Source organism: Lepisma saccharinum, chromosome 8 (assembly GCF_977018435.1).
Source record: "Lepisma saccharinum chromosome 8, izLepSacc3.1, whole genome shotgun sequence".
NCBI classification, from domain to species: Eukaryota; Metazoa; Arthropoda; class Insecta; order Zygentoma; family Lepismatidae; genus Lepisma; species Lepisma saccharinum.
The window spans coordinates 79,251,430-79,266,853 of record NC_139236.1 but is presented as its reverse complement, the minus strand read 5'-3'; the positions used below and the strand labels follow the sequence as shown (position 1 = coordinate 79,266,853).

The 15,424-nt window shown below is 36.9% G+C and overlaps 1 protein-coding gene across 7 annotated transcripts in view; it reads left to right on the top strand.

Moving 5' to 3' along the window:
- The window catches only part of LOC145991182 (double-stranded RNA-binding protein Staufen homolog 2-like), a 56,826-nt gene that overhangs the window by 32,578 nt on the left and 8,824 nt on the right, over nucleotides 1-15,424 (top strand). For 4 of the 7 annotated variants that reach the window (XM_083127042.1, XM_083127040.1, XM_083127043.1 and 1 more), the window contains 8 exons: nucleotides 799-879; nucleotides 4,256-4,442; nucleotides 5,230-5,420; nucleotides 6,509-6,652; nucleotides 7,246-7,392; nucleotides 9,405-9,581; nucleotides 13,904-14,066; nucleotides 15,060-15,316. In XM_083127042.1, coding sequence (XP_082983168.1) covers nucleotides 799-879; nucleotides 4,256-4,442; nucleotides 5,230-5,420; nucleotides 6,509-6,652; nucleotides 7,246-7,392; nucleotides 9,405-9,581; nucleotides 13,904-14,066; nucleotides 15,060-15,316 — 1,347 coding nt within the window. The remainder of the gene's footprint in view (nucleotides 1-798; nucleotides 880-4,255; nucleotides 4,443-5,229; nucleotides 5,421-6,508; nucleotides 6,653-7,245; nucleotides 7,393-9,404; nucleotides 9,582-13,903; nucleotides 14,067-15,059; nucleotides 15,317-15,424) is intronic. The other 3 variants (XM_083127045.1, XM_083127044.1, XM_083127041.1) reach the window with 2 other exon arrangements.

Here is a 15,424-nt window from a genome sequence, read left to right as displayed (position 1 = left end):
AGAAATCACTCTTAACATTATGCAATTTTGCATTTGTATAGTATCTGATAGAGCCTGGACAATTTGATAATATTTTTGAAATACAGGGACACATCCTGTAAAATTGCCCCCTGAATTTCAAACTGAATAATAAGCAAGAAGACTAGTTGCAAGTTTAAAAAACAAAGTGTAAAACCAACGTATTATACAGTTCCTCTGCTGTCTGTTAAGTTACTATTTCTTCTATTTTCTAGAATGCACAATTCATCAACATCATTTTGTAATTTGAAATTGTACACTGTTGTAGTGGATGTCTAAATCTTGGCAAAATTAAAGTGAACTCAGTAGGGCTTCTTTTTACAGCATTTCTAGTAACATTAAGCCCAATCATATAATTAGAAAGTAGTTTGTATGTACATCCCCTAATGTTGCTGTATGCAAATTATTTTGAGACTGTCGTGATGCATTTTTCTTTTGAATACCAGATAGTGTTCTTATCGTCTTTCAAAAGTCTTGCAGATTTTAACTGTAAATAGTTTAATTTCATATGTTTTCTTCTTTCTTGGCTCTGATGTTTGCATTTTTATGCTTGCTAACTTCTATTGTAATGTTTATATTTTCTTTATATAATATTGTTTTGTTAAGTAAAAATCTTTTTATTCTTAGACATGCCTCAAATTATAAGTGCAATATTGTCATGTAAATTTTGAATGGTAAAAGTAATTTTTCAAGCATGAATGCATTTATTTTATATTTTTCTTTGAAAATTTTGTTTGCTTGTGAATGCAGAATTAAGTTGAATGCCATTTTGCTTCCAAGGTACGAGGCTACCCTACCTATCAGACCTATGACCATCCCCGTCGAAGACAAGGTCCTCTTTACCCTCAATTTGATGCCCAGGTAAGCACGCAATGCAAGGTTATGCAGGGTTTCTTTTTGTACAAAAGACAGTTGAAGCAATTGAACTCTGAGAAAATACAGGGATTTAGTGGGTTTGCTGTGTGTCGGTGTTTTGAGAATTATAGTAATATTCTACAACCTTGGTGACAATGAAGTTCGACCAGAAAGGAATACGTGATTAAATGCACAGAGGCATAGGCGGTGGAATGGGTGACCCGCAGAAGTGACGCATGTGTGTAAGAGGAGGCGTGTGAGCAGGCAAGAATCGTGATCCCAGCATGTTGCACCCAAGGTCACGTAAAGAACTAAAACGGGGAACTATACGCGTGACATTGAACTTCGACCAGGCACCAGACCCAAACGGAAAATTCCAGATAGTGGCGCATTCGGCGGAAGCATGACGTCACGGACACGATAAGGGAGTCTGCCGTCTATAAGCGCGTGCTGTGCACCGAGGAACCGCAGTGCATCGTCACCGTGGCCAGGGGCAAACCTATTGACAACACCGTGAGGAGAAGAGTGGTGGAGTTGCAACGGGATGGACTCAGTGAACGGGAAATAGGGTGCCAACTGAACTTACCCAAGTCAACCGTCCACTGCATCATCGAACACCACCAAAATACGGGTACTACAGAGCCAGGTAAGGCCCCCGGTCGAAAACGCCTGCTGAGCGTGCGTGACCTATGGATATTTAGGTGCTATATCCAGACCAACAATCATGTTTCTGTGGCCGAATTACGACTGTGGACTCGAGAACGCTTTCACATTGAAGTGTCAACCAGAACCATTCGCCATTACCTACAGCGATGTGGTTACCGAGTGTACAAGGCGAAACGTAAACCCTTCCTTTCCATGTTGAACAAAGGCAATCGACTACAGTGGGCACGAATGTACCGGGGATGGACATTTCGGCAGTGGAACAGGGTTTTGTGGACGGACGAATCCATTTTCAATGTTGTGTACGGGAAAATACGGAAAACAGTCATTTGTCGGAAGGAGAAACAGAATGAAGCAAAATGTTATGCACGTCGGGTACAGAAACCTGCGGCAGTGATGGTATGAGGATGCATGACGGCATCTGGGGTTGGCCCACTACACGTCTGTGAGGGCATTGTGAATGCACACGCCTATACACGCATACTGGAGCGGCATCTTCCCACAGTACGAAGGCACCTGTTCCACAGGCGGCATCTCATCTTTCAACATGACAATGCCAGGCCTCATACTGCGCGACTGACAAGAGAATGGTTGACTCGCCATCACGTGCGAACTCTGCCATGGCCACCATCGAGTCCCGACCTCTCGCCCATTGAGAATGTGTGGCATGTTCTTAAGCGACGTGTGCAACAGAGGGGACCCACGACAGTAGCTGCTCTTATCGCCTGCCTGCAGGAGGAATGGCACCGCATCGATGTGGAATACCTTGAACGACTCGTCCGCAGCATGCCCCGACGCATTGCCAGTTATTCGCCGACGGGGCAGCATCACACCATGGTAAACAGGATCCCCTCTAACAGTGGTCGAACTTCAATGTCACGTGTAGATGGACGAAAATGTTTTATTTTGTGTGGACACCATACATTGCTGCGTTTATGTTTTCCTTTGTTCCATGTAGCCTGCTGAATAAAATATGTTCAGCATATGCATGTGTTCTCCATCTTTCACAACGCACTCCTATATTTGTGACTGGTCGAACTTCATTGTCACTAAGGTTGTACATACAAGCAGCAAGACGGAACTAGAAGAGATTGTCAGAATTTGAAATCTATTTAAATCTCAAATGTTCTTTATGTTTGTGGTGCATTAGATATGTTTATTGAATCATGTTTCATTCGTTTTGCTCTCTCCCATCCTCTTCCTCTCTCCTATTTTTTTTTCTGATGGTACACAATGGTACAATCCTGTTCACATAAAGTGGCACACTTTGTAGGGTTGAACAGTTGAAGAATGTGTCACTTTATCTGAACTGTGAGTGTACATCTTATTGGAATTTTTTTTTTGACAAATGAGAATAAAAGTAGCAAAAGAAGTATAAATATATTTGTTAAAAACAATAAAAAACACACAAACAGCACTATAAGTTCTTCCAAGCTTTTGATTCCATCTCGGAATCATCATTAGGGCTGGTGAAGAGGCGACGGAAGGGACGCGGTTGAAGTTCCGCTGTCGCAACTCGCTGTGTCTGTTTGGTTATAGAAATTTCAGGTTCGATACCCGGTGGAGGCACATTGTGGTTTGGATCCCACTTTAAACTGTAGGTCCAGTCCCGATTAGCATTTCTGTGCATAAAGTGGACTTAAAACACCAATTCACTCAATCAATCAATTCTGTATCATTAAATCAGAATAATAAACATGACATTATAAATTTTTGCATCATTGCTAGCTGAATTTTAAAATCTGAAGCTAAGTTCAAAGTGAAGTCTTCCAGTTTTTCCCTGGAGAAGTAAGTCAGCCTACCAATGCTGAATAAGATTTATTCCCTTAAATAAAAGCGCTGTTTTAACACTTAGAATGTTTATATAAAAATAGCTTGAACTTCATACCACTTGTCATCAGTAGAGCCACCCACATATTTATGGCGAATAAAACATCAAGATTTCACTACATAAAACTGGGCACATTTCAGGATCAAAAACGGTACATAAAATGGTGAATAGAAACGTAAATTTGATTTAAAAATTACGCTTATTACACAAAAGAAACATTTCCATTCTAATAGTATATTTATGTGGTTATCAGAGTAAATAGTTTATTCCTGTGTAAAAAAGTCCATTTTGCTTCTCAGATATTTACAGCAGAATTTTTCACTTTTCTGTGATTTGCATAACTTGCAGGACAATTCTGACTTCAGAAAATGTCACGTTGGTAAATAAACTCTAAATTTAATGTTTAAGAGTGTATTTTGCAGTTCATTTCGCAGAATTTCATGACAAAACATGGTAGAACAGTGCACCTCACACCTTTTCAGAAACACAGAAATAAACATTACAGCGTGTTGTTTCACATTTTGTGTTTTCGTCAAAAACTAAATATGCTTGCCTCTAGTAATGAGGAATGTATAGACATGAATCTTCAACAAGTCAAATTTTCGAACCTACTTGTTTTCTCCATCAGATATTGGGAAGGGAATAAACTTTGCACATAGGTTAAAATAGGCAAGTGGTGGTTGAAAGCATTAAAGAGCTGCAACGTCAGGAAGTGACGTTCGCCCATTAACCTACTTTACTGTCAACCAAAATGATTGGGAGCCCTGAATAATAAAATGATAGAATTTCACATTCAATCATAGATCACATATAAAAACAAAAATGACTAGTAAAATTATTTCCAAATTTGATGATATATCTTAATGTATTTTTCCCCTGATATTTCAGCGTTACCATTATGGGAAACAGCCAGGTTATGCCCCAATGTTCTTCGTATCTCTCCGTGTTGGGGTGAGGGAGTACTTTGGAGAAGGGCCTACAGCGCAGGCTGCTCGTCACGATGCAGCAGCTAAAGCATTGAGTGAGCTGAAAGTCCTTCCCGTTCCAGAGGATAACATACATGTGCAAGAAAATGGTGAGTCATTATTTGGTTTTTGTTAATTGTCAAACATAGGTGGTGTAAAGTTACAAAGAAAAGTGCAGGTGATCATGAGCTAGTATGTATGTATGGTATGCAGAAGTCAATACACTTTTGCTAACATAATATTTTGTTTCTCTGTCTCTTTGTCGTCCTTTTTAAAGTACAATGATATTAGTGTTTCTTGATTTGTTAATGGTAGGAAAATAGTGTTGAAGTGCTGGAACATAAATAACAGGTCCTGGTTCCCGCAGGTTAAAAAAAAACAAGTGGAAAATGAGGGGAAATTTAGCTCAGTTGGCAAAGCAGTGGTACGATATGCCTGACCCTATGTTTGAGTCCTGAGTTTAATACCTGATGGAAACCCATTACACAGTGATTTGGATTCCAGTTTAAACTGTAGAACTGGTCCTGGTTAGTGTATCAGAGTATAAAATATACTTAAAAACAAACTTTGACAAACAAATTGTGGATTGCAAAAGTAAAGTGTTGTGTTTCTGTGTTGTAAATTGAGTTTTCTTTTTCCGTGATTAATTACAATCGACTATTTCAGAAACACAAGACTTTACTAATGAAATATTAAAATCATGTTTACCACATTAATTGTTTAAATTTTTTGAAACTTAGAATATATCAGTATAGTTCTTCAAATCGAGTAATAATTTTAATAAAATAATTTCTGGGACTGGCTCAATGAATATAAATGATATAAATATGTCAGTGTCATTTTATTTCCAATGTTTGCTAATAATATACGTTATTGTCCTTTCTCCTGTACATGTAGGCAATGCTGAACTTGATCCCAATGCAGAACTGAAATCACCCATCTCGCTGGTGCATGAAATAGCCCTAAAGAGAAATTTGCATGTTAATTTTGAAGTGATCAGCGAAAAAGGCCCACCACATATGAGAACATTTGTGACCCGTTGTTCCGTTGGAGAAATAATGACTGAAGGGGAAGGGAACGGTAAAAAGGTAACTATACTGTCTTCAGTTCTGTTTACTTCTCGTCTCTCTTCTTCAGTGCTCTTCAACAGAATGGAAGCTTTGAACACTTCATGGAGTGAAATGATTCTGTACACTTTTAATCTACTGAATTAGTGTTCGTGTCTCTTTGAAAATCAGATATGTAATCTAGGACTGAGCCAATATCACATTGACCTGGTACCAATACTTAAAAATTGTAACAATTTAAAGCAGTGCAAAATATTAAAAGAAAATTAAATATGGTTTCTAGTTGGAAATATACCATATCAATAATTACAGTGGAACCCCGATTTTACATTCCCGTTTGCGTTCCCTTTCAATTTTCATCATCCCAACATAGCAAAATATGAAATTTTCCATTATTGTACATTTTCTTGCATTTTAAGTTTTTTTCAGCATGGTCCCTTACAAAACGTAAATTCGAGGTTCCACTGTATTTAATCACAAAATCCATTTTCTCCCTGCAGTCCCATTGCCAAAAGAATGAAAATTATGCATTTTGGATAATTTCCAAGATATATATACTCAATGAAAGTGTCGTATGACATATTTGCATATCCCATGAGATTGCCAGACTCTGGAAGAGTACCAGTTGTTATAACTTATAAGCCATTAAATTTAAATATATCCTCTCTGATACCAATGCAGCTGGTATCGGCCAATACAAGAACACTTGTCATTGGCTCTAACATAATTGTGTGTTTTCATTGGCATCTCTGAAACTGTATTAATCCACACAAGAGAATTTCACTAACTTTTAAAGATGAAACTCGTGAGGTAACTACCAATATTGAAAAGTACCTAAGAAATTGTGGTTTACTGATAATTATGTTAATCTTTAGCATACCTATAATGAGTCTGTGATAGGGATGTCCAAAGCTACTACTATTGAATTCTGGAAACACACACGACTCATCATACAGGAACCCATTTCCAAATGAAATTGGAACCATGAAAATTTAATTTACAATGTGGGGAAAATGTAAAATTTGGATTCCACTGTATCTTACACCTTTTGTTTAAAATCTGTTATGTTCTCTTAAATTTTTTACACTGAAGCGTTTGTTTTTGAGCAGGTTTCCAAGAAGAGAGCAGCTGAAAAGATGTTAGATGAATTAAAGAAGCTACCGCCACCATCTCCGACTGCCATGATAGCTCGTATAAAGAGAAAGCCAAATGCCACAAAGAAAAAGACAAGGAATCTCATCAAGGTATATGAGGTTAGAATTTCCTTACTTTGAATAACTATTTGTTGCATGCTGTGAATTTTCATGTGCCTGTTACTGTCTTGCCATGTAGTCTTTAAAATTCCACGTAGTCATCCTAATAAACTGATAGTTACTTCGTTATGGTAGTGATGTAGTCATGTTGATTGGCTGAATTAGCTGAATGGCATTTTAAGTTAATTAAATTAATTAAATCCATTAATGATTAGTGGAAATACTTGGAAATGTAGAAGATTCAGAAGGGAAATCAATTCAAAAGCTGAAAAAATTATGGAAAATAATGTTTTTATATGCCAGGATTGGATACTGAAAACACATTTCACTTTTTCTTACAACCAACTTATTGTTCATTTGTTTTCAAAATATTCAAGAATTATATTGGGTTATTCAATTAGCCATCAAATTTGAGTAACAGAATCAGTTTTTCTTATATACTGGTGAAAAATAACTGAAAATTTCAAATTTTTCATAATTTCCGATAATTAGACCCAGCATGATGTGACATTTTTAATACCTCTTGGAATATCATCATTCTGATCCAATACCAGTGGTGTTGACTCTTCTGTGATGTTTTTTTGTTATTACAGGAACAGAAAGCGAAACCCGAGTATGGAGAAGATATTAACCCCATTTCTCGGCTCATTCAAATTCAACAAGCAAAGAAGGAGAAAGAACCGGTTTACACGCTGATTGAAGAAAGGGGTGTTCCTCGGAGGAGAGAGTTTGTTATGGAGGTGAGAATGCCATTGACACAGGTGACTGATTTGGTATATTTTACTTCGCTTTGTCAATTTTGCTTCCTTTATTTTGTCTGTTGTAGCTCCACTTTGTTAAGTCTCAATGTCTTTATTTTTTTTCTGTAGCTTACTACCATTAGAGTACGTGGTTGCAGCAAAAATTCGGATTCTTAATAGTTTGTCCATCATGGATATTAGGGTCCAAAAAATGGTCAAAAATGAGTCTCAAAAAAGTTAAGTGGGCTTTTCTCAAATATCATATTTAAATATCATATTTGGTTCAGTAATACTACTAGATGTGGGTCTTCTAAAAAAAAAAGGTCGAGCACTGAGAATTAACCCTATCCTGTGGAAAGGAGGTTCTAGAAAGTACATTTTATACAAAAATGGCATGCATTTTGGGCAAAATTATGTCATTAATAAAGTGATTTAACACATTCGGGTCTGACCTGATAATACAGCATTTTTACCTCTGGTCTGCAGTTTTTGGTTGTTTTTCAAAAAATCATAGAAAAAATATTTTTAATTTGTTTTTATTTACCAAATATTTCTTAAATCTACAAAACTTCCTCTTTTCAATGAACAAAAATTTGTTAAATTTTCTTTTCATTTTCAGAAATTTTTGAATATTTTTTTCACCAATATTTTGTGAAGAAAAAGTACAACATTGTAATAAATGTTAATATAGAGATATTTTAAGTTCGTAATCTGGAAATTTCAATAATTAACTACATAAACTATCAATACATCTTTTGAATCTTGCATAAGAATACTTCTTATGTGCACATAACAAAAAATAATTACAAAAATAATTACAAATTACAGGTAATTAGCTTTTGTATGAAAAAGTGGCTGCAGGACAGGACCAGACGATGTATCAGTTGAGTCTGTGTCATCTGTAAAAATTAAATAAATAAATAAACTAAATAAATTTTCATTTGACATACACTATACAAAATAATAAATGGAAAAACTAAAAATACATTAGTGCATGTAGGAGAATCAAGCAAGAGGCAAGATAAATAGACCCCAAAAAAATTACCTCTTCTCACTTCATTCATAAAATACTAGAGTTAGCAACACTGTTTATATTGTCAACAATTAATTATTACGAATATAACCTACCTTCCAAATCTTCAAATTCATCTGCATCATCAAAATCGTCGCTAACTTCAAATTTTGAGGCACAATCCTAATGCAGAATTTCCGCTATGCAGTCTGGATCTAACGACGCCATTCTAAACCATGCACAGTACATCAACCCGACAACAAACAATCCCAGGTGCGAGATAAAAATAGCACATGAGTCACCTAGCGGTCGGAATTTCAACAGAGGGGCTTGAATGAACATGCACATGAGACGAAGTACGAGCATAGCCCGTCGTTCAATCGGCAAAGCGATCGCATACCGCAGGACGGGCTATGTCCGTCGTTCGTCCAGATTGCCTTTAGGTGCACTGCAGGCTATGCCCGTTGTGAGACCCCAATGTGTTAAGGAAATTACGGTAATATCATTAATTGTACTCCAAAATATGCTGATTTGGGTAATTCTTGTATCAAGTACCTAGGCTTTCCTGTTTGAAGGTTATTGGCGATTCCACAAATTCTGCAAACAGAAATCACTGTGTGCTATCATGAAACATGGCTGCCATTTCTGTACTATACATGATAAAAATGTCAGTTTTGCACCATAGATATGTAAATAAAATCATATCCTTTTTTCTCCTAAAATAATGTAGTGACTAATTATTTTTAATTTAAACCACTTCATATAGATTGATCTAGGGGTATTCACATCACATTTTACATTGTGTCTAACCAAACAAAATCACTTTTTTTTTTATCACATGAAGGGCATATTCCCAATACTTACAACTTTTCCTGATTTCGTAAAAGGTTTAAAGGAGACTTCTACATGTTTATTTTAAACTGTACAAGTCCAAATTTTATGTCACTATTATGTTGTTTAATGTAAAAGCTTAAAATATATTGTGTTGCTTTCTTTACAGGTGACTGTAGGACAGCATTCTTGTACTGGAACTGGACCTAACAAAAAGTTAGCTAAACGAGCTGCAGCAGAAGGTCTGTTACAGTTGCTGGGGTATTCTCGTCCTACAACACAACCTGGCAAACCTTCAATTAAAACTCCTGGGGACGGCAATCAGGAATCTGACAAAAATAGAAAGGTAACCGGTCATTTTTGCTGCAAGAAATTGCATTTATAAGTGCAGTTATCAATCTCTTTTTGAGCAGTAATCTTCTAGAGTGTCCTCCTCCATGGCCGTGCGGGATGGAATGGGTTTGAGTCCACCTGGGTTCAGTCTCTGGGTTCTTGGCCTATGTATGGGACCGGTGGCAACCCACCATCCTGAGGAAATTGAGGAGCTACAAGTGAGTGGCGTAACCCGGTCTCGCAAATCTCTGATAATGGCTGGGGGTTCAATGTGCTGACCCCACGATACCCCATTACAGGTTGAAGATCTCCACACCTCTAGGTAGGATTGTAGGAGAAAGACCGCCAGTCGGGAGATCTGCCTAGGCCCTTTAAGGGCTGTCGAACCACGGGTTAATTTTATGGAGTATAAAGTTCATTGATTGATTTACTCTACTTTTCTGCTACTTTTGGCTAATTGCAAAGATGAAAGGTGATAAGATGAAATTGGTGAAAGAACAATCCCAAACACGAGTCCCACAGATGATTAATCTGGGTGTGGGCCCAGTTGCCAGAGTCTCGTTAGTCTGCAAAATACACTGCAGGGTGTACTACATGGAAGATAATTGACATTTCGGTTTCTTCATAAAGCATCACCCATTTAAACCCTGAAATGAAACTTACAGGAATCGTGGGTAAATTTATAATTTATTCATATTTTGGGAAATGAGACACACAGTAGTAATTACAGAAAAAGTTGGTACTCACATTTTCCACAAAGCTCTTTTTAGTTTATCCTATTAGTTTTTGTGGCAACTGCCATCATTCTTGTTGAAACTTGTTGCATTGTTGCTTGGGGCGTTTGTGTGGTTTTTTTGTTCCTCGATTGCCACTAGGTGCGCTGGTGTCACCTATCTACCTGCATCTATGCCATCTGTCGTTCAGCAGTGTTATTGTTGCAGTAGGGAAATCCATGCGTGGTGTGCTTGTCCACTATCAATGTTTAGTACAGGTTGAAAGTGCATGATGTCATGCGTTTCCTTGATCCTTGATTTCAGTGTCTGTGAGCTTTGTGTTTGAAATGTACTTTTTGGATTTTATGGCTGTTGTACAAGGAGGTTATTTCAGTCGTTTACCGCGAGAGCGTCGGCCAGTCGGCGGCCCCTTCATGTAACAGGTCCAGGCAAAGTGTGTTACAGGAAGTCCGTAACAGAAACCGCTTGTTTTGTAATGTTTCCACTTTTCACAATTACAGTTACAATTACAATTGAAGTAAGCACGTACCTTGTCGCAATGATGCTGGAAAAGGTGTCCTCCCAAATACAAATATTTCTGACATCTAATCGTAGATTAGACATCGCTACTTTATCCTCAGTTGACAGAAAGGGAAGACAGCATCCCGGCGTGTAAAGCAAACCGAAAGTGTAAAATGACATTTAATAGTAATAATAATAATGATGATCACTAACCTTCTGTGTTATAAGAGATGTTGAAAATGACCACCTTCAACAGCAATACAACACATTTCTTAGGTTCAAGAGATCCTGTCTGTCGTACTTGTCTGACCACTTTTCTGCAAGAATTCGTTTTCACGTAATTATCGTACATAAAAATTATTTGTTTAGCGGCATAATTAATGAATGAATAGCAATTAACACACAATAAAGCACACTAGCACTGAATAGCACCCCAACTCAATAACACAGTATAAACAACTCGCGTACTGATAAACGCAAGTAGAAGTGAACATCAGCGTACACTCACTATGTCTGGTAGCCGACAGTGTTGCTAACCATTTTTCGGCAATGTGCCTATGCCAAGTAAAGGGACTAAAAAAAACACCACCTCATGTGCATGCAAAACAGATGATAAAAAATATACACATTTACTTACCAAATCTTTCTACTCGGTGCTTCCACAATTAATGAAGGAGCGAATTTACAATACAGGAACCCTCCCCGATTTTTGTAATATTTCACATACTCACTAATTGAGGCCTTTTAATCACGAATTTGAAGTTAAAATGTGTAGAAATTGCAAAATAAGTGAAATTGGGTGGTCCGAAATAGGCACGATTTCTTATTATTTACCAGAAGATTTTGTGTTTTCAATATTTAAGAAATAAAATATACATTCCTGATATTACTACGACCCCAAATTTTAACTATGTTTGCCTTGCCTAACCTGACTTAACCTAACTTTACCGAGAATGGTCAGTGGGGCTATCCGTGAATGGTTTTGCCAATAAAAAAATCTTATTTTCGTAACACTTTAACGGCAAACGTTCATCATCGAAGATGCCATTTTTGTATCCTGCAATTTTATGATCGATGCACTGTTGCCAAACTTACCTGTAATCAAATCAGTCCACATTCCACATGTTGTTCCACACTGTCACATGTAAGCACTTTCTTTGGGCAAAATACCGAAATCCATAAGTTTATTAATTAGCCCACGGCCATCCTCCTGCACACTCCACCTAACAATCTGTACAACATGAACAACTTTTTTTTACTGTTCTCTTCCCCCTTTCTTACACGATCCATGCTCTCCAAATATGAAATCAACAGTGTGACAATGCTGTAGACAGCGTAACTAATTGCGAACGTCAATTGTTCAAATCAACAAATATGACTACCATACTTGTATACGGAGAATCATTGCAAGATTTGAAAAGCTTATTTTACAACTTCTGCACGATAATGAACAATTTTTTCACCTCACCCCAACATGTTAACTTGAGATAAATCATCACGACAAATTATTTCGTGAGTATAAGATGTAGCATAGAAATTACAGAAGGGTCCGGTACTGTAAATTCTTGCCTTAATGAATAATGTTGAGTCGTTTACTGTTGATTATGTTATTTGAAGTCATACATGCTTCTGCTGTAAAAAGATAGATGTTTGTTGGGGTGCTGTATTTCCTGCAGTCTTTAACAATTCTGGTCCCATTTTATTTCTCTTCTTTGTTTTTGTATCACTTAACATTGAAAATATTATTTCAGTTTCCACGTTAGAATGTGGCAATGTTAGCACTATTTTCGCGAGAGTGGAAAGGTTTTCGAAAAAGAACTTTCCTTGAAAGTTCTTGGTAACCAATAACATGTTCCAAAATTCTGATGGAGATTTGTTAGTTAGTTCTTTTTTCTCCTCCTCGCTAAAGTATCCAGATAAACTAATCCATCCATTCCAAACCAAGCACGAAGAAAGTGCAACTGACTGGCGAGTAAACTTTGCACCTTTGCACAATAAAATGTTGTTTTCGAAGATTGAAAAAAGTCCCTACGTGGTGCGAAATATAGTGAAAAGTCCCTATGCGTAGGGAGATATCCCTACGGTTGGCATCACTGGCGACGGGTGTCGCGTTCGTTCAGTATGATGTGCCCTTCGCGGCTGACAACTCACTCGACCCCCGATATGCTGCCGGCGCTGTCGCGACAACTGTGGATAAAGTAACGATGTCTAATCTAAGATTAGATGCCAGAAATATTTGTAATTGGGAGAACACCTTTTCCAGCATCCTTGCGACAAGGTACATGCTTATTTCAATTGTAATTGTAATTGTGAAAAGTGGAAACATTACAAAACAAGTGGTTTCTGTTACAGGCTTCCTGTAATGCAAATTGCCTGGATCTGTTGCATGAAGGGGCCACCGAGCGGCCGACGCTCTCGTGATAAACGACTGAAATAACCTCCCTGTATTTGATATGTTTTGCAAGTCCGGTGGTAGATTCGGCTTTTCTTGCATCTGTTAGGTGATGTTGAATTCTGTCATTGATTATCAGAATCGGTAACACCTAACGGATTTAAAAAAACCAAAAAAAAAAACCCTTCTTTACAATCCTAAATATTATAATGTTTTCCTTATTTGGACCATGAAAATAATATTTTATAAAGAAAATGCAATATCCAGGAATGTAAAATCAGAGTTCCAATTCTATTTGAGTAAATGGTATTACAAGGTTCTCTCACTGACCTTGCAACACTGGAGAAGTTGGGGAAATTGGCCTGTTAATAAAGCAGGGGTTGAAAATGGTGTTAAATAATTTTTGTGTTCCTGACTGCAATTTGTGATGTTTTGTTTGTGGTTTGGGGATTTTCCCAGTGAAATAGCATACTTCTTCAGTTCAATTAGAGATAATACATTTTTTACCATCATAACAACAATAATGAAATGGCAATCTAATATCAGGTTCTTAATATTATCTTCAATTTCACCAACATATTGATATGCCTATATCAGATAGCCCTGATTAGTCTATGCCATCCTGTTTTTTTTTTAGATGGCTTTAGTGTAGCTGTTTTTGAAGTATCTACATTTAATTTTTGAACATTTTTTTTTAATGTGATCTAGGTGACATTCCTAGATGAAGCTGGAGATAAAGGGAATGAAGTGCTAACATCTATTAGTGGTGCAGGTGGTAGCGGAGGACGTCAGTTGGTACCTGGTTTGTTACTTATGACAGACACCAGTGCAGTTCAAAGCTATGGACAACAAACTTCAAATAAGAGTTCAGGTAGTTGTCATTTTGGATTCAGTGTTGTTGGGTTAAAGTTCTGTGAGAGAAAGTGGATTTCATTATTAAGTTGATGTGACAAATCAGATATTACTGGGTTTGATGTATTCACTGATATTTTTCCAATTTCAATATTCATGATTATTTAACAGAAAAGTAACGTATAAAATTCTGTTTAGTACAACTGTTCTTGGACATTTTACAGATTTTACATGGTAATGAGAAAAATGAAGTACGAGATTTTAAATCATTAAATGAAAACTTCACAACTACATGAATCAGTTTTTCTTCTCTCTCACGAGAACAGTACAACAATAAATTACATTAAATTGCTAAAAATAAATAAATAAAATTATGACTCAACATATCCATGTGTGGCTTCATCAATAGCAAAGAATGAATGTCTGAGGGTCATACATATTAACTGTGATTTCAACGGCTTTAGCTGCAGTATTCTTTTTTTTTTTTTTTTTTTCTGATATCCATGGCACAGTTATGCTTTATTATGGTTTTAGTACCATCTGTGTGCTTTACACAAGTTTCTATGGACATTTATTTTGCTATATTACTTATTCTTATTTGAAGTTAATTTCTCATATTTTTTTTAAGAAATACTACAAATTTTACGATCTAAGCATAATAGTTTGTCATTCTATGTGACTAGAGAAGTTGAGGTGTCCCTGGAAAGTTTTTGAGCTGATATTGTCATTTTACAGAAAAAGATTTAATTTGGAAATTTAAGCAATTGCAACATGATGAGTCTAATTGAACAATTTTTATGTTGTCCTTTTCTTTTATGTACTGCATGCTGTTTTGTATCTTGCAATCATAGTTGAATATTGTTTGTCATTGTTTTGTATTGTTTCCTCAGAGCTCACGGTCCATCTTTGTTGTATCTTATTCTTTTCCATTTCGTTCTCTAAACAATATCCAACTAGGATTGTAGAATAGAATAAGGTTGATGGCACTAACTTTTAGGACACAATTCTGTAGGACTTGGTCTGTCATCGCTGGGTATGTCTCCAAACAATTTGGTAAATATGCAGACTACAGCAACTATAGCCAAAGAATTACTAAAGGGAGGTACCTCCCCTACAGCGGAAGCATTAGTCAAGTCGGGCCAGATTCAGAAGATGTCTTCACCGTCGGTCCCGTCCCAGGTCCCGGGCCAGGCGGTGCGGCCCAAGGATCAGCTCCTGTACCTCGCCCAACTGCTCAATTTTCAAGTGCAGTTCTCAGACTTCCCAAAGGTAAGTGCTTTCTTTTTTGTCTACAAGATTTAGTAGCACAGTGGAATCCCAATTTTGTGTTCCCGGATTTTACATATTCCTGTATTATACAGTCTTCCTGATCCCAAA